Source organism: Theropithecus gelada, chromosome 6 (assembly GCF_003255815.1).
Source record: "Theropithecus gelada isolate Dixy chromosome 6, Tgel_1.0, whole genome shotgun sequence".
Taxonomy (NCBI): domain Eukaryota; kingdom Metazoa; phylum Chordata; class Mammalia; order Primates; family Cercopithecidae; genus Theropithecus; species Theropithecus gelada.
Genome location: NC_037673.1, coordinates 11,458,378 through 11,485,143, shown reverse-complemented (window position 1 = coordinate 11,485,143; position 26,766 = coordinate 11,458,378). Strand labels below are relative to the sequence as shown.

Genomic DNA, 26,766 nt, shown 5'->3' with positions numbered 1-26,766 from the left:
CAATGGTAGTGACTAAAGTTGCATAAGAGTAGTTGAAACTCGGTTTTATAGTTAATTTTAAAATACTGATTGATACTGTCTCTGTTGTAATAGGTTAAACATATGGGCTGAGTGCAGATACCTGTTTGCAGAGTAAGATTTTTGTCCTTGACTGTCCATTGATAGCAATTCTGGAAAAACTAGATGTGTCATTGAGATTCGGTATCTTGAGAAATTGTGAAGTGGCAGATACATATTTGCAATCAATATGAAGGGTAAATTGCCATAATTTGAGTGGACACTTTCAAGTACTGTGAAGTAAGAACATGTTGCGAACCACTGTGTAGCTGGCATTTGGGGACTTTCTGTTTAATAGATTGTGACAGTCAAAGTTGGCAATTCACAGTGGTAAAATTGTTGTGACTGGCTTAAGCATTTTTTTTTTTAACCAGATTTTATGATGTAAATCTATGATTAAATGGGGAATCTAAGCTGGAAAACTACATATTTGTTTAGGATATTACTAGGGAGAATATTTAGGAAGACAGGTTGTGTTTCACTAATAAGCTTAGATGCTTTTGTTCAGTGTCTTGCACAGATACAATGTATGAGATGGATTCGAAGTCTATAGGAGCTGTGTGAGGGGAACTCCAGCACCTGAGACATTTGGCAGTGACAGTGTATCCTGGACAGTCACTGTGTGTGATGAATACCGTATTAGGGGCTGTGCTAAGAATGCTTCTTTGAAGTTGCAGCCAAAAGAATAGTCAACTCAACACTGAGCTTCATTTTTATGAAATACATTAGAACTTCTTTTATTCTGGAAGAGTCAAATTTTAAAGTACGGTGCCTATTTCAATTTCTGCTCAATCTTCTGTTAGTTTGATGGGTCTGTAATTTTAGAATCCCAGACTTTATTTTTCTGGCATAAGGCTAAGTGTCCCTGTAGCTTAGTAAACCCATCAATCAGCTTTGAAATATATTTGTGTTGTCTGGGGGAACTAGAATGGTTGTTGATTCAAGAAATGTGTCACTATCTAATTTGTAGTAGAGACGAACCCTAGAACTTATTATGATTATTAATTTTATCTAGACATATTTCCATGATAAATGTAGACATAGGTGTGATTGGTAGAAATATATATGGTTTGACTACTTTAATATTATGTATCAACTGAAGTCATTAATTTGAATATTTCTATTTTTATAGATATATACTTAATATATTTAATTTAACATATTGAATATTTATGTTTGTAAACCTGGAAAGAGTTATAGGACATTTGTGTTCCAGTGTTGTAAGTGTAAAATTCTTTGACATTTTAAAATAGGACTGACAATAAATTATAAATGTTCTTTCATTTTGACTTATTCAATAAGCATTTAATGATGCCAACTCTTTACTAGGCATTATTCTCGGCACTGAGGTTATAAATATGAATAAGACCCAATTTCTGTGCTCAAAGAATTCATGAACTAATTAGGAGACGTAAAATGTAAAATATATGGTATTTCCATAGATCTAAGATATTGAGTATATCATTGATTTAGTAACAGTTTTAGTTGCAAATGACAGAAAATTTATCCTGAATGACTTACAGGAAAAGGGGACCATAGTCACGTGAAGAGGCATCCCGATTTCAAAAACATAAAAAGATTTTTGTAATCCCAGAAGAGATAAGATCATCACAGTTCTTAGTGATGATGTAATACTTGAGGAAAGTTCAAGGTTTAAATGTAACAGTAAAGAGGACTTAAAGTGATTCATAGTGCCTGGAGTTGTCCAAAAGGCTTCACAGAGGAAGAAATACATCCATGGGACTATGAAAGCGAAAAGAGAAAGGGAGTTTTGCAGCCAACAGAAGTCTTGGTGATGATAAAGAGAAGATGGTAAACTGAATTGTGGTAAACTGAATTGGCACATGCAGGAAGAGAACTCCGCGTGTTCACAACACAGTTTAATAAGAAGTATTGGGAGCGGCAAGAGTCTTGGTGTGTGTAGTGTAAGGTGTGAGAGGAGAGGCTTAAGAATGGAGACGTGTGGGCCAGGGCAAGAACAGCCTCATATGTCATGCAAAGCAGATTGAACTCTATCCTCTGTGTCAGTGGTTTCCGAACTGTTTTGTGTCTATTGATTTAGTGGGTAACACTAGCATTTTAAATAAAATGGAATAAAATAGAAAATATAGTGTATTACATGTTATAAAGCTTCTTTTTTCATGAAATCTTATTTCAGTTAAAATACATGCTTATGTGTCATTGGGCTGTGAGTTAAAACACATTTTCTGTCAAAGAAAGTTTGGAAACCTCTATTTAGGTGCTGAGATCCCCTCAAATAAATTTAGGGAAAAAGCATTATGTCATCAGATGGTTGGTAAGATTGACTCTTTTAATGAATAATGCATGGACTTGATTGAAGGAGGTCATACTGCAGGCATGAGAGGCAGGTTAGAAAGGTTTTGTGTGTCCAGGCAGGAGACTAGGACTCATGCTGAATTTGGTGTGTTTCTCAGGATCTGATGGGGCCATTTGTAATAGGTTGTGGCTTATTACAAATGTATAGGTATGGATATCAACTGTGAGGTCTCAGCTAGAGGTAGACATCTGAGTCATTACTTGCACATCCAATCTTGGGTGTTCATGGCTTTGCCAAAGAGAGGTCTGGACAGTGTTCAGTGAGAGGAAATAGAAGGTGTGGACCCGTTGGAAACTCATGTATGTACGCCAGTGGCCTTCAGCCTCATGGTACTAGCCTCGCCGCAGGATTCCACATGCAGTTGTAGAGAATGGCTCACTTCATTTGTTGATATAATAATATAGCACCCCATGAAGGGCCCATCTAAAAAAGACTCCTGAGAATGCCTTGGTGAAACCAACATATGTGAAGGGTGACAACATTGCCAGCAATGTATGTGCCACACTTCCATTATTGGGATATGACACAGAATTCCAAAAAAATGCAAATCCATAAATACAATGTTTATTCGGTTTAAAAAACAATGATAATATAGTACGTTATATATTGGTTATTTCCTGAAATTAGCAGGTTCAAGGTCAAGATCATTAACAAATTCAAGGTCATCATCCAATTTCTTAAAATCCATAGCTGGGCATGGCAGCTCATGCCTGTAATCCCAGTACTTTGGCTGAAGTGGGCGGATCGCCTGAGCTCAGGAGTTCGAGACCCGCCTGGGCAACATGGTGAAACCCCATCTCTACTAAAAGCACAAAAATTAGCTAGATGCGGTGGCACATGCCTATAGTCCCAGGCTGAGGTGGAAGCATCACCTGAGCCTGGGAGGTGGAAGTTGCAGTGGGCCGAGATTGTGCCACTGCACTCCAGCCTGGGCAACAAAGTAAGACCCTGTCTCAAAACAAACAAACAAAAAAATAATAAAAATAAACACACACACACACACACACACACACACACACACACACACACAAATTCTCTTCAAGGATCTACCAACAGCATGGCTGCTCTCCCCACTTTCCTTCTCTGGCAGTGTTTCGAGGCTCATGCCAGTGCTCCCTGCATCTCAGCCCAGTTGCTCCTCTTTCCTGCTCCTCACGTCTCCCTGTATACATTTATTCTGATCCCTTCCTCTCTGTTCTAACCCTCTGCCATTACACTGTCAATCACTCCATCTCCTACCCTTATTTAGCTCTTCCCTCAGTCCTCAGGTCTGAGGGGACCCTGATTGCTGTTGAGAGATCTGTCAGCTCTGCCCTGAGAGCCTGACCTGTTGCTTGGTCGACGTGCATCTTCCTTGCTTCACCTGTGGTGTCGGCTCTGGCTCTCAAGTCACAAGCTTGCCTGGGGCAGAGCTCAGAAGCAGCAGCAATTGAGTCACCCTTAACCACTGGCTTGTTTTTAAAAGCACTACCTTTTCAATAATATTTTTAAGATAGATAAGTTGTTAGTGTAATGCCTGTTAAGATTAGATGAAGTTGGCTGAGATCATGCTTTAGAAACCGGACGGTGGGATGTTCAAAACACAGCCAAAGGAAGACCCGCTCCCATCTTCACTGACCACAGTTTGCTGAAGCCTGGCTGCTTAGGCGTCTCCCTTGTATGAGCACCACCATTCCATCTTGCTTTGTGGAAGTCACCAGAGAAGCTTCCTTTTTACCTTCACACGTAATATATGTCACTAAGAATAATAACTCAGGTGGACATTAAGTCTGTGGTGATATTCAGGATGATCCCATTCTTCTCAATGATGAATAGCTCATGCAAGGATACAGAATGGGTTTCCTGACCCACCAAGCTATGATAACTCTCCCACTGCTCCTGCCTCTCTGAACGCAGAGGCAGAATGATCATCCCCTTGTGTTTGACACGTGAGCTCAACACTGAGATCCCACCAGCTCTCCACCATCCAGCCATCACATCTTCCACTACAGCAGCAAATGACCTGTGTGGCCGACTCCATGAATAAGACCTGATGCCACACCCCCAACTTCTCGGGTGGAACTGAACATTCCTCTGCCTCCTGCCTTTGTCTGCTGATGCCCTTGTGGTTGCATGTTCTGACTATGGCTCTAAGGCGCTGCTTCCCATCCTTGCATGGTCTTCTCTATATGTTTGGTCAGATCCTATTTGCAAGCTGTTGGTTGCGAGTATCAGGTTCTGGAAGCCTACTTGATCAATGGTTCTACCTTGGAAGCCTCTTACACAAGGTGTACATCATTCTCAGATAGTCGACTGAAGCAAAAGTCTTAAACTAGTCCTGAGATTCTGAATTCTATTTCTGCTTTTACTGAAAAGCAGCTATCTTGAGTTGAAATAAAGGAGTATCATTTCAAATGCCACATAGAGCAATTCTCCTAATGCAAAGCCCATTGTATTTACGTTACATGCTCTCGTAAGCAATTACTATTGATTTTACTCTAATCGTTCATATATTAGCTCAAAAAATATTTATTAACCAGCTGAGCTAGCTATGGGAAATTGAACATAGACCAAGACAGATTGAATTTCTGCCCTAATTATTTGTGATTTTGACAACTGTTATTGTTTATATTATGATAAGCGATAACTTTAGATTTCTCTTTATAAAGTGAGAAGTGGGGATGAATATATTTTTACATGTGCAGAGCACGTCTGAGTGAGAATGACATGATGCCTATTTCTCTTGGTAGCGACATACTAGTTACGAATAGAGAATTGCAGTTTCGATGAAGAGAGTGATTATACAAATGAGGTACTCAGTACTGTTCTTCCTGTTGCTAATTTGTACTAATCCACACATTCTGTGTACCCTAATATGCATAAAAATATGTTTGTGCTTATTCTTCTATTATATGTAGTAGGAGTCTTTAAAATGTCACCTATTTTGTGGAAGATTTAAAAATATGTTAAAATATGTAAATTTTAAAAACATTCAATAGCTCATATTTATATATATATTTAAATAACAATACTTGGGATGTTCTAATGCCCTATTTCTTTATTCACTTGGGTATAAGGTAATGGCAAGTTATGAAAGTAATGCCTAATGATGGAAGTAAATCCAAAAGTAATTCTATTTTGCAAACATTTGTGTTTTAGAACATATGATCAAGAACAGGGAAGGGGTTATTCTCTGCAAGAAATGGAAGACATTTCTTTGATGTACATGAGAGAAGGAAAGAAGGCTAAGTATGGCTGTAACAGGGTTTGCTTGTTTGTTTGGTGTGAGGGGGCGCAGGAGGTCACGGTAGTTAACATCAGAGTCTCTGGAGTTGAAGTCTGTGGCTGAAGGTAAAAGAAGAAAGTGAGAGAAGAGTTATAAATGTTTCTGGCTACTCAAAAGTAAAAGATAAAAAGGGATCTTCCTGAAGAGAAGGAACAGGAGGGGAAACAAGATTTGACAAGCAATGTTTAGAAGTCATCAGTCTTTTTTTTTTTTCCTCCATAGTTTTGGGGGAACAGGTGGTGTTTGGTTACATGCATAAGTTCTTTAGTGGTGATTTCTGAAATCTTGGTGCACCCATCACCCAAGCAATATACACTGTACCCAATATGTGCTCTTTTATCCCTCACCCCCCTCCCACCCTTTTCCCCTAGTCCCCAAAGTCCATTGTATTCTTCTTATGCCTTTGTGTCCTCATAGCATAGCTCCCACTTAGGAGTGAGAACATACAATGTTTGGTTTTCCATTCCTGAGTTACTTCACTTAGAATAATTGGCTCCATTTCCATCCAGGTTGCTACAAATGACATTATTTCATTCCTTTTTATGGCTGAGTAGTATTCCTATATACTACTCAGTGTATATAGGATGCAGTGTTTGGTTTTCTGTCCTTGTAATAGTTTGTTTAGAATGATGGTTTCTATATACTACTCAGTGTATATAGAATGCAGTGTTTGTTTTTCTATCCTTGTAATAGTTTGCTTAGAATGATGGTTTCCAGCTTCATCCATGTCCCTGCAGAGGACATGAACTCATCCTTTTTTATGCCTGCATAGTATTCTATGGTATATATATGCCACATTTTCTTAATCCAGCCTATCATTGATGGACATATGGGTTGGTTCCAAGTCTTTGCTATTGTGAATAGTGCTGCAATAAACATACATGTGCATGTGTCTTTATAGTAGTATGATTTGTAATCCTTTGGGTATATACCCAGTAATGGGATTGCTTGGTCAAATGGTATTTCTAGTTCTAGATCCTTGAGGAATCGCCACACTGTCTTCCACAATGGTTGAACTGATTTACACTTCCACCAACAGTGTAAAAGCATTCCTATTTCTCCACATCCTCTCCAGCATCTGTTGTTACCAAAGATGGTATCTCATTGTGGTTTTGATTTGCATTTCTCTGATGACCAGTGATGATGAGCATTTTGTCATGTGTCTGTTGGCTGCATAAATGTCTTTTTTTGAAAAGTGTCTGTTCATATCCTTTGCCCACTTTTTGATGGAGTTGTTTTTTTCTGGTAAATTCATTCACATTCTTTGAAGATTCTGGATATTAGGCCTTTGTCAGATGGGTAGATTGCAAAAATTTTCTCACATTCTGTAGGTTGCCTGTTCACTCTGATGATAGTTTATTTTGCTGTGCATGAGCTCTGTATTTTAATTAGATCCCATTTGTCTATTTTGGCTTTTGTTGCCATTGCTTTTGGTGTTTTAGTCATGAAGTCTTTGCCCATGCCTGTGTCCTGAATGGTATTGCCTAGGTTTTCTTCTAGGGTTTTTATGGTTTTAGGTCTTACATTTAAGTCTTTAATCCATCTTGAATTAATTTTTGTGTAAGGTGTAAGGAAAGGATCCAGTTTCAGCTTTCTACATATGGCTAGCCAGTTTTCCCAGCACCATTTATTAAATAGGGGATCCTTTCCCCATTGCTTGTTTTTTTCAGGTTTGTCAAAGATCAGATGGTTATAGATGTGTGGCATTATTTCTGATGCCTCTTTTCTGTTCCATTGGTCTGTATATTTGTTTTGGTACCAATACCATGCTGTTTTGATTACTGTAGCCTTGTAGTATAGTTTGAAGTCAGGTAGTGTGATGCCTCTAGCTTTGTTCTTTTGGCTAAGGATTGTCTTGACCATGTGCGCTCTTTTTTGGTTCCATATGAACTTGAAAGTAGTTTTTTCCAATTCTGTCAAGAAGTCATTGGTAGCTTGATGGGGATGGCATTGAACCTATAAATTACCTTGGGCAATATGACCATTTTCATGATATTGATTCATCCTATCCATGAGCATGGAATGTTCTTCCATTTGTTTGTGTTCTCTTTTATTTGATTGAGCAGTGGTTTGTAGTTCTTCTTGAAGAGGTCCTTCACATCCTTTATAAGTTGGATTCCTAGGTATTTTATTCTCTTTGTAGCTATTGTGAATGGGAGTTCACTCATGATTTTGCTTTCTGTTTGTCTGCTATTGGTGTATAGGAATGCTTGTGATTTTTGCACATTGATTTTGTATCCTGAGACTTTGCTGAAGTTGCATATCAGCTTAAGAGATTTTGGGCTGAGACATTGGGGTTTTTTAAATATACAATCATGTTATCTACGAATAGTTACAATTTGACTTCCTTATTTCCTAATTGAATACCCTTTATTTCTTTCTCTTGCCTGATTGCCCTGGCCAGAACTTGCAACACTATAATAGAAGTGGTGAGAGAGGGCATCCTTGTCTTGTACTGGTTTTCAAAGGGAATGCTTCCAGTTTTTGATCATTCCATATGATATTAGCTGTGAGTTCGTCATAATTAGCTCTCAATCTTTACATTCCCTGACTGACATCAGAGTGTGGTTTCTGGCCAGAGAGCTCAGCTGCCCAGATGTCAGCAGCACAGAAGAGTCATAGGTAGATTTCAGGTTGAAAGTTTGCAGGCAAGGTTGCCTTTCCCTGCCCCAAGTCTGTTCCACCTACATCTTGGCTGATGGCCGGTCACTCAGGCCAAGCCCCTGGACTCACCTGGACTCCTCTCTCTGTGGCTCACATCCACATAGAATCTTTCAAGTGTCCCACCAGTTCTCCCTTCCAATTATCCTGGTAATCTGACCACGTCTCAAGACCTCTCCTGCCTGGATTCAGCTGCGAATAGAAGATTACATCAGAGAGTTTACTACTGGGCATAGACTTGGGCCATCAAGTAGAACTTTCTGCAGTGATGGACATCTTCCACTTTTCACTGTTAATAGTGTACCCACTGGCCATCTCTGGCTGTTGAGCAGTTGAAATATGAATAGTTGACTTTTTAATGTTATTTTAATTAAAATGTAGATAGTTATGTGTGGGTGGGGCTGCTGTAGTGCAAGTCTAACTGAGGAAATATCTAGCTTCCCACAGCATGCTTGGAGTTTGGAAATGCTGGAATTTGAAGCATGTGACTTCAGAGCCTGAAGGCCCTAGGACCCCAAGAGTGACAGAATGAGAGGAGAATTGGAAGGATAAGAGGTCGTGGCTTACAGAGAGGGGAGGGCAGCTAAGAAGGAGCAAAACCCATAAACGGCCAAAGGAACTTACTGGCAAATTGGAGAGGAGGAGACCAACAAGTAACGGTGACACAAGAATGCTGGGTGTGTCACTTAATTGGATGGTTGTATGATGCAGACATCATCATTTATTTTGTTGAAGATGACCATGTCTTGATGTGTAAGTCATCAGTTGCGATGCAGAAGTGACAAAAGAAAGAACAAGTTCAAATATGAAGTAAGAATTTGCGTGTGTGTTTGTGTGTGTGTGATGGATGTCAATAAAATATGACATTGAATGTTGTCTCTGCATTGATGGCGAGAGAGTTTGGCCTTCCAAAATGCAGTTAAGATTCTAGCATGTTGCCAAGTGTCATGTAAATTTATAGAGACTCCTATTTGGGAAAGAAAAGTTTAGACTATTCATTTGGACGTCGTAACATTTTATTACCTATAGTTATAAGAGTTCAAACTGAGAAGAAGGCTCGGCGTGCAGGGCCTACCTGCTTTTGCTGTTATTGTCATGCAGGCCAATTTTTCTGAATTTCTAATTGCATCATTTATGAAAGTGGTAGTATTATGGATGTGTTTAAGATACTGTTTTATTCTGTAGGCTTATTTCATACAATGGGGTACATCCCTTTGTAAGCTTTGCTTTATCCCGGTATGCTGATTTGAAGCAAAGTTGGGACACATTCCTCCTCCTGAGACCTGTGATTCATTTTAGATGAAGATGATACCAAGAGATGTTTTACCTTGCTTCTGTCAGTTCCCAAGACTCTACACCCAGCCCACAGGGGAATTAAGGGAAAGAAAGTTGAGAAAATTGAACCTTTCTTGTGTTGGTCAGCTTGTGCCGCCATAACACAATACTGCAGACTGAATGGTTTAAATAACAGAAATTTTTTTTCTCGTATTTCTGGAGAACAGAAGTCCAAGATCAAGGTGCTAGGAGGCCACCTCTCTTCCTGGCTGGTTGACAGTATTTTCTCATTGTGCCTACTTATGGCTTTCTGTCTATGTGTATGCAAAGGGGAAGAGAGACCTCTGATGCTACTTGCTCTTCTTATAAGCACATCAAGTCATGTTATATTAGGTCTCCACCACTCTGTGACCTTAATTTAACCTTAATCACTTTCCTAAAGGCTCCATCTTCAATACAGTCACATAGGGATTAAGGCTTCAGCATATGAACTTGGGGAATATAGTTCTGTCCGTAACACTGCTCATGCATGTGTGGGCATAGAGCAGTGTGACTTGCACCCTGAAACTGCTAGGATTGTTGTTTTATTATTTTCTGGACATAGGACTTGCTGGTACCAAGTTCTGCTAGAAGAACCCACCCAAAATTTAGGGCTGTTCTTACCTCACTGCTGTCTCTTTTGCTCATGTGGAAGATAGGTCTGTCCAAAATGCAGCTTGGGTATTTGCAGATTATAATTCTACTGTGTGTAGGAAGACTTCTTACATGGTAACCACTTCAAGGGTAGCAAGAAGTGCTGTACAGGATGAATAAATCTGTGTAAAATGTACACTGTACTCATAGTCAAATAAAAACAAAGTCAAAGGGGTGTATTTTTCTATATCAGGTTAGCAAAAGCCTGAAAGGATAATGAAGATCGTGTGGTTAATGCTGTGGTGAGGTCACATTCTCATGACCTTTCCAGTGGGTGGGCAGACTGGACCAGCCTGGCAGCAGGACTTTGGCTAACAAAAGGCCGAAAAATGCACAGATTCCTTATTTTGCCAATTCTACTGCTGGGAACCCATGTATTGAATGTAAAAATGAGGTAAGGCCGGGCGCGGTGGCTCAAGCCTGTAATCCCAGCACTTTGGGAGGCCGAGACGGGCGGATCACGAGGTCAGGAGATCGAGACCATCCTGGCTAACACAGTGAAACCCCGTCTCTACTAAAAAATACAAAAAAAAAAAATAGCCGGGCGAGGTGGCGGGCGCCTGTAGTCCCAGCTACTCGGGAGGCTGAGGCAGGAGAATGGCGTAAACCCGGGAGGCGGAGCTTGCAGTGAGCTGAGATCTGGCCACTGCACTCCAGCCCGGACGACAGCGTGAGACTCCCTCTCAAAAAAAAAAAAAAAAAAAAAAAGGGGTAAAAATCACATATAAAAGACAGGTAGATAACTTTCAACATATACAGATTATTGAATACTAAGTATTCATTATAATTAAACTGTAGAACAATGTTTGTTGATATAAGAAATTGTTCATTAAATGTTGCTGAGCCAAAAGAAATTCAAAAACCTTGCATTAGTACCTTATTATGTAAAAAATCGTTGTATAGAATAAGTTATATTAGAAATATAAATCACCAAAATCCCCGTCAAAGTAATTTTACTTATGTGGAATGGCAGAATTCCTGGTGGTTGTTCTTCCTTTGTTCTTGGTTTTTGCTTTTTATTTCTCTGTCCTTTCCAGATTTCCTGAATTTAGCACAGAGTAAATACTAATTTTTAGTAGATTAGCTGTGATTAAGACTGAAGTAGTTGGCTATATTACTGCGAAGTAGAGGCTTAACACTTTTTATACTTACCCTAAGGCCATCCAGGGATTCACTGGGGCAGGTCTTTTGCCATCTCCTCTCTCTCTTCTGTGTGCCCTGAGCTGACAAGATTGTGATTGGAAGGTGATTGTCTTTTCTTTCCAGACACAGTGAGGACCAATAGTTAAATTAAATTTGGATTTAAAAAATTATGAATCATGGAAATTATTCCAAGTCATTTGCATTCAGGAATGGAGGTTGCCTTAGGTAGCGGTAGCTCTGTATGGTGGAATAAGCCTTGAAGATTCCACTTCTTTCTGTTATTGCTGTAAGGAGAAAGGAGGTAGATAAACAGGCCTAATTATTCCCCATACTGTGTGGGTCACACTTGTCAAGTGCCCGAGGAGAAACCTTGATTCAGTGCCTATTAAATCCCATATTTTTTTAATGACAGGTCACTGTTACGCTTTTAAAGAGTTACATTTTATAAAAATTAGTTAGTAGAGTAGCATTTAGGAGGCAGTACAGGTTATGGGAAATAGGCTGACACATCAAAGGACATTGAAATAGAAATTAAAAGGCAGAAAGCCTGAGTTCCGGGCCCACTTATGTAACTTAATAACTTTGGGCCCTTAAACAATTTCTTTGGCAAAACTATGTTGATAATAATACTGGCTCAGAGACTGAATTAACATGGGCCCAATAAAATGTAAAGGAAACAAAAATTAAAATGGTAATTTAAAATATGTGAGACTCCTCCTTTCTCAGCATGAGGTGCTCCTTGTGTATTAGTCCATTCTCATGCTGCTAATAAAGACATACCTAAGACTGAGTCATTTATAGAGAAAAAGAGTTTTCATGGACTCACAGTTCTGCATGGCTGGGGGGGCCTCACAATCATGGCGGAAGGTGAATGAGGAGCAAAGACATGTCTTGCATGGTGGCAGGCAAGAGAGCATGTGCAGGGGAACTGCCCTTCCTGAAACCATCAGATCTCGTGAGACTTACTCACTATCATGAGAACAGCATGGGCAAAACTTGCCTCCGTGATTTAATTACCTCCCACCTGGTCCCTCTCACTACATGTTTAGATTATGGGAGCTACCATTCAAGATGAGATTTGTGGGGCGACATTGCCAAACCATATCACCTTGCATAGAGTCCCCTGTGAACCCATGGACATGGAGAGAGGTGGCAATAGAAGGTCATGGCAGCTGTCTCGGGGACCAGAGGTGACTGTGCACACAAGAGCTGCGTTGTCCTTCATTCTTATTTTCTGCTGTCTTCCACCGTCTCTGAAACCTTCCCTAGGTGGAAATTCATAGGTTCCACTCTTTATCTGGGCACAACATTTGCTGAACTGCTTGTTTACATTCTACATAATTAAGAGATTTGATCAAATAAGAAAACCATATGAGAAAGCATGTTGAATACATAAATACACTTCATTATGTTCTTCCTAACACACCACCAGAATTATGCAAATCTCTTTCTTTCATCCTGTTGGTATTCATCACCTTCAATACTTTAAACTTTTTAGCTATGGTTGCATTTTGCCAAATCATATTTAATCTGATTCTCACTCTTTGCTCAGATTTTGCCTTGTTGATATTATTTCCCCAAACCTTCTCACATATTCTGTTCATAACAGATTTACTTTTCCAGTGCTATTCCAGTCCCCATTGGTGATATTATTATTCCTTTTCACATATTCTGTTTGTAACAGATTTACTTTTCCAGTGCTATTCCAATCCCCATTGGTGATATTATTAAAAGTACTTCATAAAATTAAAACAAATAAAAAATTAGATGAAATGTTCATAAGAAATTTGGATGACTGCTTTCCTTAACATATATTTTAAATAAAATTCTGTAATGGGGCCTTTTCAGGTTTGCATATCTCTAAATTATTAACTAGACACAGGTAAAAACATAGGGCAGAGGTTACTGTGAAAATCACGGGATGCTTAGATATGCTATAATAGAAAATACCTTTTAATATTTACACAACCCTGGTTCCTGGAGGGATGTGTAATATAATAGCTTTAGGCAAGAAAATAATTTCTATTTACTCTCAGCCTTTTATTGAGATGAGGGTTTTGTAATGCCTTGGTAAATATCACCTTCAGTTAACTATTGCTTTCTCTGTTGATCATTGCTAGATGATACATGCAACAAATACTTCAGTCCCTTTTTTAGTTCATTTGAGCTACAGATCTCATGAGACTTATTCACTATCATGAGAACATGATAGTGGTGGGCAAACCTGCCGCCATGGTTTAATTACCTCCCACCTGGTCTCTCTCACTACGTGTGGGGATTATGGGAGCTACAATTCAAGATGAGATTTGTAGGGGGACATAGTCAAACCGTATCACCTTGCATAGAGTCCCCTGTGAACCCATGGACATGTAGAGAGGTGGCCATACAAGGTCATGGTGGCTCTCTTGGGGACCAGAGTAACCAGATACCATAAATTGGGTCCTTATAAGCAAATTTCCTTATAAGAAATTTACTTGAAGTTCTGGAGCTGGGAAACACAAGATTAAGGCCTGGCAGATTTGGTGTCTGGGGAGGGCCTGCTTTCAGGTTTATAGATGATGTCTTATTGCTGTGCCCTCACATCGTGGAAGGGTTGAGAAGTCTCTCTCAGGCCTCTTTTATATGGACTCATCCTATTTATGAGGGCTCCACCCTCTTGACCTCTTCCCCTCTCAAAGGCCCCTCCTCCTAGTACCATCACATTGGGTATTAGTATTTCAGCATATGAATTTGGGAGACATCAACACTCAGACCACAGCAATCTCATTTGTTTGTGCAGGAATGATAGGAACAACTCTGAGAATGTTGTTTTTAACCTGTACATACGCATCCATTTACGCATTGGGTCTAATATTATTTGAGTTTCTGCCTTCTTTCATAAATAAACTCAGACAAAATCAACTGTGGCAAATGGCCTTGCCAGTTTTTGTCTGCTGTCTGTCACAGAGTAGGAACTTGGTAAATATTTGTGGAGTAGATTAGTTATTGACTGTATTTCACAATACTAAGCTTCTTATGTTAATTCAGGTATCTCTTTAATTATTGGTAAATTATTAATCATGGCTTCTGTATGGTTTTCTTACAAAGGGGAATGTCTGATAGATTTTCTTTTGAGTTGGAAATATACTGTTTTGGGGAAAACCCTCTCAAACTCTGTTTTTCTTCTGCTCTCACACAGCGACAACAAACACAGAAGACTTCCGTGACCAAATGTGTGGATTTTTTCCCATACACGCCAAGCAGCAGACACAGCTGACTGTCCTTTAATTCAGTTCTGACACTGTCTACTCTATCACTCCGACACGATGTACCACACTATCTACTCTCAGAGAGTGTCAGAGCCCACAGGTTGAGGGTTCAGTCCCCAAGACTGTCTCATCCCCCCAGACACCAAATGCAAGTCCAAGCCTCAGAACTTCTGACCAACAGACTTCAGCTGGGGGTCCCACAGTCCCTGGGTTGGATTCCATTAATTTGCTAGAGCAGCTCAGAGAACTCAGGGAAACACATGTGTTTACACGTTTATTTCAGAGGATATCACAAGGGATACAGATGAAGATTTGCGTAGGGTGAGTTATGGGGGAAGAGGTGCAGAGCTTCCAAGTCCTCCCGATGTGCCACCTTCCAGTAACCTCCACATAGTCAGCTCCCCAGAAGCTCTAGGATCCCAGTCCTCTGGTTTTATGGAGGCTTCTTGACATCAGCATTTTTTCCCCCAGGGCATGGGGGCAGGACCTTATGTGGAATGAGGGTCTTATGACCCATAACCAGAAAGGAGGCAGCGAAGATTAGAGTCCTGCCTTAGAGCAGGTCAAAGGAGGGCAAGGAAGGTCAGAGAAATTGCTTTCTGAGGCCTGCTCCTGAGACCTGACACACCCAACACCATCACAAGACTACATCAGGGACTAGAGGAGATATGAGCCAGGAACCAAGGAGGAAACATATAATAACACCACATATACCAATAGGCAGGTAATAAATTTACCTAAAATAGTCATAAATTTGTAGTTGGACTAGCTTCTCAGACTCAATACTCCTTTATGGCTTTACCCTTACAATCTCTCCTCTTTCCTTCTCATCATTTCTTTCCCCATTTACCAAAACACTAGGTGGGCGTGTGTTCTGGAATTTGGTTGGGGGTGATAAAAGGTTAAAGCATTCTATTTACTTGTACTGTTAATTTACTGTATTACCCCCCTTCTATAATTGTGTCTTGGTCTTTCTCAGCAGCTCATAGTTTTACTTTTTTTCTGTGTGTATCTTTAGAGTGGTCTGATAGTTGTACCTGTTTAGTGTCAACATCCGATTGTATTGATCGTGTCCTCTTGCCTTGCAGGAGCTATGCCTGTCCCAGACCAGCCTTCATCAGCCTCAGAGAAAACGAGTTCCCTGAGCCCCGGCTTAAACACCTCCAACGGGGATGGCTCTGAAACAGAAACCACCTCTGCCATCCTCGCCTCAGTCAAAGAACAGGTAGAAACATTCCATTTCTGTGACATGCGTTTGGGGACATTTTAAACATTTTTCTAGATGAAAGATTAAATTCTGTTGAAAGAAACTCATACTTATCTAGCAGAGTGTTGGTATTTATTATATAAATAATATTATAATATGGTTGTAATTCCTTTGGACTCCGTGTTTTGGGCAGCCTTCTTGAAAAGATATTTTATAGGGAAAGAAAAACAACTTTGCAATCAAAATTTCCTATGAGTGAAGCTTTGGCATATTCATTGATGGACCTGACATTTAATGCTTTTAAACGTACAAAGTGAAATAATTAGTCTTAGAAAACATAAAATCTAATACAAAATTAAAATATATCCAGGAAGTTAAAAATATGGTATGACAGTAAATGAATATCACATCAAAGTCAAGGCAAATTGGTTTGTCCAGTGTTTTCTGAGATGGATCTGGAAGGATACAGTCTAAAACTTTCCCTCTCAAACTAATGAAAGTCTGAACGATTCTTCCTCCAATATTACTTTGCCAAAAAATGCATAAGTAAATAAAACCTGAACCTTAGATTTAAAACGTCACTTTATAAAAGTCATGTTTCTTGTAAATAAAAAAGTAGTGAATAAAGACAGCTGGATGATCAAGATTCTTTTATTTACTGCTTCTTCTAAACATGTGCTAGAAAATATATCAGTTTTTACAATTTTAAGTTAAAAAGCCTGCTGTGTTTGGGTTATGTGATTTGGTGATGCTGAATTAGCAACTTACCCGACTCCAGGAACATCTCAGCAGAGCAAGAGCCTAAAATGGGAGCAATTAAGAATAGTAACTCTACTCAAAAAGAAGAAGGGCTCTAGAGGAAACTGATTCTATTTCATGAGTGGAAACTGATTTAGGTAAGAATGGGAAACCACCTAAACAGTCAGCCCACTGACAGAAAGGATCAATGATGCTATCAGTCAAAAGTGTGCCATCTGGTCAGGAAATGTTCAGCTAAGTAGGTACTCAAGGGAGAGCTGAATAGATTGAGTGGATAGTCTAGTTTGTGAAAATAGTCAGGAAGCAGGAAATTGGGTTGAGCTTTAGGCTGTGCTCCTTGATTACTTTGCTTTCCAAAGCTTACTCTTGAGAGTTTTCTGATTATGTTTAAGGGGAAATGAAAAAAGGGACCACCAAGGAAGTTAACACCACTCCCTATCCTCAAAGTACTACCTTTTTATGGTTGGGTTATGTCATGCTTTCTTATTCATGTGTGATCTGGAAGTCTTGCTAGGCTACTGACTTCTGAGTAGTAAGAAAATTTAAAGCAGGAAGAATAAATGTAACAACAACAACAACAAAACAAACAAAACAACAAGACCTGTTTGCTGAAAATTATTTTATCACAAGGATGTAAAATAATTCAGGATGAATAAAAAGGCATGGCATGGTCCTCTGTTGAAAAGCTTAGTATCATCACAATATTACTGTCTCCCAAATTAGGATATAAAGTTTAGGTGGTTGTAATCAGAATCCTGTGGCTGGTTGTTTGTTTCTTTGGCAAACTGGATCAAACTATTTTAAAGACCAGTGGAAGTATAAATATATGAGAGTGCAAGGAAAGTTCTGAGAGGTTTTGTCTTACAACCATACCAATCACAATACTGCCCAGTGGGCTCAGAAAAGAATGGTCTCTGTGTAAAACATAATTGAGGGTTCAAAACAGATTCATGTATACATATCTGCCTATTCACTTAAAATTAATGTTTTAGTTCATTACAAAGAAGTGGCTTACATGGTGTTGTCATAACTGATTCGACATCTGGAAGAAAATTAAAACTGTTAACCTACAGCGTAAAGAGAAATAAATCTCACAGGGAAAAAATGGTAACTGTAAAAATAAAACCATTAACATATTAGAAGAAACTTTGGGGAAAGAGCCTTGTAAACTAAAGGTAGGCAAGGTTTTAGGTAAGAGAGGAAGCCCAGAAGCCATACATAAATGGTTGATGAGTTTCACAGTGTGAATACTAATTAGTAATAGCAAGACACAACTCAAAATAGAAAAGAAAAATAGTCCAAGAGAAAATATGTGCCACAAGTATAATAAAGTGTTGATAAAATTAATATATCAAGAGTTCCTAATGTTGGTGAGAAAAAGAGAAATAAAGGAATACAAAACTAGGCAAGGGATAGAAACAGAAGAAAGATGCAAGCAAGTAATGAATGTTTATAAAGTCCACTCTAATATACCCCTTGGGGACACACAATTTTAAGTGAAAATATGACTTATTTTTGATCTACCAGGTAGACAGCTGTTGAAAAGTAGCTTATATCGTATGCTAGGTAAGAGTTAAGGTTTGGAGAAATCCACATTCTTTTTCATTCCAAATGGGAATATAAATTGCTGTAATTTTTTGGTAAAATGATTTGTTTCTATGCATTGACATTTAAAATGTTCAGTAACCATTGGTTTACTCATTTAGATATATATTCTGTAGAAATTAGGGACTAAATAGATAAGACTTTATGTGTGTTGAAATTTATTGTAAAATTATTTGAAATAGCCAAAAATATGGATGGCTTGGTGAAGAGTTGAAAATGTTATATTTTTTCTATAAATGTTATGCAGTCATTAGTAAAAATGAGTTGGGGCTCTATGTTTAACCTTTGGGGAAAAAAATCTGTGAGAATTTTAGAAAGGAAATTACGTAGTATGGTATTATCCTGTTTTTAAAAACTCAGAACATTAGATATGTTTTTGGTTTATACATATTTATGAGCATCTAGAAAAGTATAGAAGGAAACAAATCAGTCTATTAACATTGTATAGCATATGTGTTTTACAGTTAGATGGAGGTGGAAACAGACTGAAGACATTGGGAATTTGGGTGGGGATACAGTCAAACTATATCACTGTGAAAAGCTTTTTTCTGAGTAATTAAAAAAATGTATTGTTCATTTTTGGGCAGCAAAGATGACTTTTTTTTTTTGGTGGCACGTAAGTAATTTGGGGAGGGATGCAAATGTGTTCTGGAAACTTGAGATAGAGAAGTCTCAGGTGCCCAAGTCATAGGCTGGGAATTCGGTCCCAAGTGCAGCATCTGCCTAGGTAAAAGCATAAATCAACAAGCAGCAGATTCCATGAGCTGTTTGGGGATGGCCTGATGGGAACAACCAATCTTATCCTTCATTGGGGGATTTGTATCCTAAATCATTCTTAAAGATTCCTTCTTTTTTCCCTCAAGTCTAGAATATTATCTGTGGAGTGAAAGCTAAGTTAAATTGTTTCTTAAAAATTTTTTTTTAAAATTTATTTATTATTATTATACTTTAAGTTGTAGGGTACATGTGCATAACGTGCAGGTTTGTTACATATGTATACTTGTGCCATGTTGGTCTACTGCACCCATCAACTCGTCATTTACATCAGGTATAACTCCCAATGCAATCCTGAATTGGCCCTCAAGTAGTTAGCAATGGAGTTAAAAATATAAGGCAACCATATGTAAAGAGTTTTAAAATAGAAAAAATTATAGATGAAAATTTCAGGAAACTCGTCTGTCAATATATTATCAAGCTCCAGATGATTTTTACAGATTAAAAAGAAACTTGAAATTGAGAGTGTTTGTAACTCCATATACTCTATCGTTACACTAATTTTCATTGTTCTTTTAGTTCCACAATCATTATAAACCGTATTCTTGATTTTAGAGGAGTTTTTGAGTACCATTATTTAGGATATTGGTAGCATTATTTAGGATATTCAAAGGTAGCAAAACAGACATTCTCTTCCTTTTAGTTGTTTTTCTTATGGCACAAAATATAGAAAAGTAAGAGGAAGACATTTCTGAGGGTTTGTTTTGTTTTTGAGATGGAGTCTTGCTCTGTCGCACAGTCTAGAATGCAGTGGCACAATCTTGGCTCACTGCAACCTCCGCCACCTCCACCTCCCAGGTTCAAGCAATTCTCCTGCCTCAGCTTCCTGAGTAGCTGGGATTACAGGTGTGTGCCACCATGCCTGGCTAATTTTTTTTATTTTATTTTTAGTATAGACAGGGTTTCACCATGTTGGTCAGGCTGGTTCTCGAACTCCTGACCTCATGATCTGCCTGCCTCGGCCTCCCAAAGTGCTGGGATTACAGGCGTGAGCCACCACACCCAGCTGACATTTCTGAGCTTTTACCATGGGGCAAACCTTGACACTGAATACTTTATAAATGTGTGTCATATGAAGCTACAAGGAAGAATTTTAAAAATATTCATTTAAAATCTAAAGAAACTAGATCTTTTACATCATCTCTTATGAGGATAGCATGCCTTCCTTTTTATTCAACTTGTACATTTAGAATTTTAGAAGTAACTTACCTCTGTATAACAAGAATCCTATTTGGAAGAAGTTCATTATAAAATACTCCCTTAATTAGTTTTCTTCCAGTGCCACATATCATTACTAAATCTTTCAGCATTATTAGCATTACTATCATTTGCAACAATGATTTCTGATAACACGATGTGTTATTAGGGAAATGACCTATAATTGTTAATCAATTTTCAGATGGTATTTTGGGAAAGCATTTTATGAAATTAATGACAAAATTATCATCCAAGAAAAAGTGGAAGTTAAAACACCTTAGGAAAGGTCAAGAAGATAGAGGATTATCTGCAAAGACCAGTGAAGTTTATATTCGTTTAGTCAGAGAAGGGAAGAATTATCCACAGCATAGTGCTACCAGTTGAACTTTCGCCACATATCAAAATTTAAATGAGAATTACGTGATTGCTGAATTTTTATTTCTTGTTTCAAACCAGGGTGGATTAGAAATGAAAAAAAAAACATAAATTTCCTTTAATTTTTATTGCAGAAACACAGCTGTATTAGGAACAGTGATCATCTGTTTCAAGCTGTGAACTGAGAGATAAAGGCACAAGCTAGGAGTCTGTAGAACTGGGTCATGACACATGATATTCCTCATAACAAGGAAGGGGGAACAAGGATCTGAAAACCTTGTGAGTTTCATGCGTACAGGATGGGAAGATTGTAGATAGATTGACCAGATGGAGTGTTTCGACTTCCAGGAGGGTAAAGAAAGAAAATGAGTGTGTATGTAAAGTTATGAAGTTCACGGATGAAGGAAAGGGATGCCCAGGTAGCATGAGATTGATGCAACCACCTGCATTTGAAGTGTATTTGTTTCTTTGTTAACCCTGTGCATCAGAAGAATGATCATTCAAACTATAAATCAAGGAGAAAAGAGTCATAAATTACTTATTCAAGTCTTGGGAATGTATGCTGGGAGTTCCAGTTATGGATGAATAATTCTAGAACTCTGGATAGATCATCTCTGTCTCGCCACCCCTGCTTCCTGATGCTTATGAGTATTTCATTAGTTACTGTAAGTTATTTTGACTTTCCCCCTAAAACTTAATATTTTCTTTAGTTTCAGCTTGTAACTCCTCTCAGGACACTTACATTAAATCTGTCTGTCCTTTTGATAACTCCAGACTCCATTCCAAGAATTAACTCATTTGATTGTTTTATGCTCTGTTCTCTTTAATAGTATTAGTTGTTGGGTTTACAGAGCACTGGAGGCTATCATGGGAGAAAAATAGACTACGATGTTATATGCTAGATTAGAAAATAAGCTTTTAGTATGTGGGGTTTTGTAACATGACAATACAGTGCTTCTAATGCCTCTGTCATATTTATTACTACAATTCATTGTTAAATATTCATATGTAAAATCATAATGATATGTAAATGTGGTGCTTTGGTAATTTTTATGAATTTTCCACTATAAAGGTAATTCATGCATATTGTGTAAAAGTTTAAGACATTAGATAGGAAAAATAAATGAATTGGGTTTTTTTTTTAAAAAAAATGTGCCACAAACAGAGGTAGCTGCAAATATTTAGGGAGATTTCCTTCCAGGATTTTTATATGAATATAAGATGATCTGTACAAAATTTTCATTTTGCTTTATAAATATTTTATTCTCCTTTGTACATTTAACCTTCTATGAAGAGTATTTTTTCATATCATTTAATATTATTTCAAACAAGTTTCTAATGAGTATGTGATATAGATTCGTTGTGAATTATTTAATATCATAATTTTATTTCACATTTCTACCTTTGTTGATCTCAGATTGATTCTGTTTTCTCAGTATGAAAAAAAGTGACATGTCACACTTCCTTGTACATTAATCATTGGGTCTGCTTTGACAGACATTGCCTGGAGCAAAGGCTTGAAACAGAGTTTCAAGACTCTTAAAAATTCGCTTGGAAAATATGTCATCATTAATTACTGACAAGGGCCACTGGCAGGTCAACAAAGCAGGGGCTCCTGGGGTAAAATAGTCAGTGCCCTGTGCAGAGTTTGCACAAAACAAGAAATTAACCAATAGAATATTCTAGAGGGAGTTCATGGGAAAAATGTTGATTTTTTTCAGAGGAATGGAACCAGATAGGGTAGGAACAGTTGAGAAAAACACAGGAATTATTATAGAGCAAGGAAACAATGTTCTATAGTATCTCAAAATAAAAACGTTTTTTAAAAAGAACAGATAATAAATTCCTTTAGTTTACATATTTTTGTAAAACTTGTATTTCTATGAAATATACATGTGAAACATTTCCTCAGATATAGAATTAAATCATATATTTTTCCTTTAATAATTATTTTGCTTAGTATGTTTTATGATCAAGAAACTGAGACTTTAAAAAGTATTCAGTGTACCCACCAAAAGTCATATAGGAAATTGCTGCAGAATTGAAATGAGAAATTAGTTTGTTTTACTTCAAATTCAGTGCCTCCCCGTCCACTACACTAAATGACCTCATCATTTCGATAACATAAGAGGCCTACAATATGTTGTCTACTATTTTTCCCAAGAAAAAGATTTTTCTATGACCAAGGTTTTGCTAAGGTCAAGTTAAATGCTATTCTCTGCCAGTCTAACTCTTATATAACTAGGAGAAGAGAATGGGGGAATTTCTACATTAATTTGATCTGCAATATATTTAATTTGATACACAATTTTTAAAAGGAATCACTAATAAGAACCCAATTACAAATAATTTAAGGAACTACTATGCCTTATTTTTAATTAATTGTATCTGTAGAGAAAATGTAACAGGAAGGGAATACTGTAGGTTAGACACATTCTTACGTTAGCTGAAAATTTCTGTTGCTGGGCATTAGTGGCCTGGACTGGAGTTATCTCTAGCATGCATCAGTGACACAGGTAAACATGCCCGAGGCAGCCCATCGATCATGTTCAAGTTGCTGTCACTGGGCTGCAATCATAAAAGGCACGTGCAAGTTCATGCCCCTGGGCTCTAAATGAGCCAGCTCTGTGGCCTCCTGGCATGGAAAAGTGAAGATTAGCATCCTCCTTTTTCACTAAGGACAAGTTCTGACTTTCACATTCTACTCATAGCCTCAGGAAGCAGCTGGGCCACTTGCCTAATTACTGTGAGAAAGAACAACTCAACATCAATAAGGTAAAAAAAAAAAAAAAAAAAAATCACTTTTGACAGGTAATCTTCAGCATCTAGAGAGACAGTGCTAAATAGCTTCATTCCCCAAGTCAATAGATTTAGTCATTTGGGGATGCATTTTTGCAAGTTACATATCCTGGAATGATAAAGAAGTTATGCTGAGATTAAAAGTTAAAATTACATAAAAGTCTATCTAACTATTCCATAGTTTTTATAGGAAATCACAAACAATTCCACATACAATTTTGACACCGCCGTATCTTCTATTCTGAAAAGTAGAACTCTGGGATAGCAACCAAAGATGTTTGAGTCTTTTATTTGATTCAGAGCTTTTGAAATACAATTGTAGCCCTGTTGGCCAGCACCCATGCCCACCACCTCCGCAAGGGGAGAAATCTTCTACCCAAATAGATAAGCTTGGAGTCCAGCCCACCTATTAACAAAGCAGCCACTTTTATTAAATTATTTTATTAAATAATACCACACATTTGAGGTACCGTTCAGAGACCTGAAATTGCTTGCTAGAGACCTCCTGTCAAAAGCCAGAGGCAATTTATTCTTAAAATGAATCATCTAGAGTGTAAATCTCTCACTTTTGAGAGCTCTGCTTATATTGAGAATAACACCTCATCCCTCCACTGGAATGCCCCCCAAGAACACGGCTTGAATAATGCTGCGGTGATATGGTGACTCTGTCTTTATGGAGACTCAAGATAAAAAAATATCATACTAGGAGCGTTACTGGTTTGTTTACTGACATTGAAAACTTTTCAATAGGTAACTATAGTCAACTGATTTAATATAAATGAAACATTTCAGTAACAGACATATTACTCTTACTAGTAGTAATAGTTAATAACTGTATTTTTTTTTTTTTGAAATGGAGTGTCGCTCTGTCGCCCGGGCTGGAGTGCAGTGGCGCGGTCTCGGCTCACTGCAAGCTCCACCTCCCGGGTTCACGCCATTCTCCTGCCTCAGCCTCCCGGGCAGCTGGGACTAGAGGTGCCCGCCACCATGCCTGGCTAATTTTTTGTATCTTTAATAGAGACAGGGTTTCACTGTGTTAGCCAGGATGGTCTCGATCTCCTAACCCCGTGATCTGCCCACCTCGGCCTCCCAAAGTGCTGAGATTACAGGCGTGAGCCACTGTGCATGGCCCAATAACTGTAATATTTTTCTAACTCTCACCGAAGTGTGTTGGTTGGGGATGTGGCCTTGTCTCCCCTCCTTACTGTTGTGTCAACAGCTCTTGGAGCAGTGCCAGCCACGGAGGAGGTGTTTAGTGTGTTTGTATTGAGAGTATGACTTAGGAATGAACTTACTGTTTCCATTTTATTTTAGCACAAAAGTAAATGCTTTGCTTAATTGTGGTAAAAATCCTTAGTTATTTTTGTGGTATAGGGGTCTCATTTCCAGTGTTACATTGGTCATATGGTTTTTATCTTATTTTAATGGTTGTATTGGATCTAGATCTTCCATTTGGGCTGCCTGCTTATCGCTTCAGAATGCGCCCATTGACTTTGATGAATCCTAGGCCCCCAAATTGCAATTTTTTCTATAAACAACCTCAGTCGAAATTCATTTAATCAGGTGGAATGAGACATTTTCAGTTTAATATGAGGCTTATTTACTCAACCATATCCTCCATTAGTGAAATGTGTCTTTGTCTTTTTCTTGAAACTAGACTGTGTGCCTTGTTTTAGTTAAAAGGAAAGAAAAACACCTACCATGTTAGTACATGACTCAGCAACTTTACACATAAAAAAATACAAATACACTTAATTAGTTTTGTTTGTATACAGTTATGCCAAGTTTATCGTATTTGTTGACAATCTCCTTCAGTGATTTTTAACTACTGTTTGAAAGCATACTCTTCCCCAGAATCTCAGAAAAATCCAATTATTTGTTTTAGTGCTTTTTCTATATGCTTTTTGTGTTTGGGAGAGTTTTCACTTATTTGTGCTTGATGAAACTCTTGATGTTGTCATGTTAAAATGTTCTAATCATTACAGATTTTGAAGTAATTTTTTGTGTTTACTATTTATTTTTATGTTTAATGGCGGTGTGTCATATGTGTTTGACATGGTTTGGCTGTGTCCCCACTGAAATCTCATCTCGAATTGTAGTTCCCATAATCCCTGTGTGTCATGGCAGGGACCTGGTGGGAGGTAATTGAGTCATGGGGGCAATTACCCTCCTGCTGTTCTTGTGATAGTGAGTGAGTTCTTACAAGATTTGGTGGTTTTATACGGGGCTTTCTGCCCCTACCTTTGGTCATTCTTCTCCTTCCTGCCATCATGTGAAGAAGGACATGTTTGCTTCCCCTTCTACCATGATTGTAAATTTTTTTGAGACCTCCCAGGCCCTGTGGAACTGGGAGTCAATTAAACCTCTTTCCTTTATAAATTACCCAGTCTCAAGTATTTCTTCATAGCAGCATGAGAATGGACTTATATAGTGTTGTATATGAGTAGTTCTTTTATTGTTGGCATTTTTTTTTTATTTTAGCATGTTTCCTTTTGAGCACATTTGTGTAGATGGTTCCAAAAAAGACAAAAAGCATACTTACCTGCAACTGTATAACAATTAATTTCAGTCTTCAGTTTACGGGAAATAGAATCTTCATAGAAGAAAATGCTAGGAGGATTTGTGTTGAAAAATTTTAAGTGCTGTTATAGAAAATTCTTTATTCTTGTCCCTGGCTCATGTGAGGGTTTACTTTTCAGCATCTTCTTAGGAGAAAACTCTTTGTGAAAATGGTGTCTTAAAGCAGTCTATTATTGAAAGCTACTTCACTAAAATGTAAAATATGAATATATTTTTACATCAGCACAGGAAGTGAGTAAATAGGTGGTGTTCTTAGAAATGTTAGAAATGTGGACCCTAAATAAAGATTGCAGGAAGATGAATTAAACAGGGGAATTGTGACAGTAAACTTAGCCTAAATCTCACTATGGCAAGTTGTCTTGTTTCAGAGTAATAGATCGCAATTTCCTATGTCTCCCATCCTTCTTGTGATGAGAATCTGATCCTCTCCCATTGATAGATGAGCTCTGTATTTCCTCTTCTTCATTCCAGTTAGGCTTAGGACTATGGTGGAAAGGGAATGCATGTCACTAGGGCTACAGGGAAGTAGACCTCCTGTCTGGTTCTTCTGAGATGCTCATTCTTAAAAACCAGTCACCATGAGGTGAACATACTCAAGACCCTTGTAAAGGGGCCATATGGACAGGCATGCAGTCTCCAGGCATGCAGCACCATCTGAACTCCCGGCTGATGCCAGCACCGACTTGGCAGCCTTTACCGTGAGCCATCAGCAGTGGAGTCCTGAGCCCCAGCTAATGCTGTGTGAAGCAGAGGCTGTCTGTCTTCATTGATATTTGGAGGTAGATGACCA

At 38.2% G+C, this 26,766-nt stretch overlaps 1 protein-coding gene across 3 annotated transcripts in view; it reads left to right on the top strand.

The window, feature by feature from the left end:
* CTNND2 (catenin delta 2) overlaps positions 1–26,766 on the top strand; it is a 928,994-nt gene that overhangs the window by 156,398 nt on the left and 745,830 nt on the right. For all 3 annotated transcript variants that reach the window (XM_025387612.1, XM_025387608.1, XM_025387606.1), the window contains exon 2: positions 15,769–15,905. Coding sequence is in view for 2 of the 3 variants with exons in the window: in XM_025387608.1 (XP_025243393.1) it covers positions 15,769–15,905 (137 nt within the window). In the remaining variant the exon portion in view is untranslated. The remainder of the gene's footprint in view (positions 1–15,768; positions 15,906–26,766) is intronic.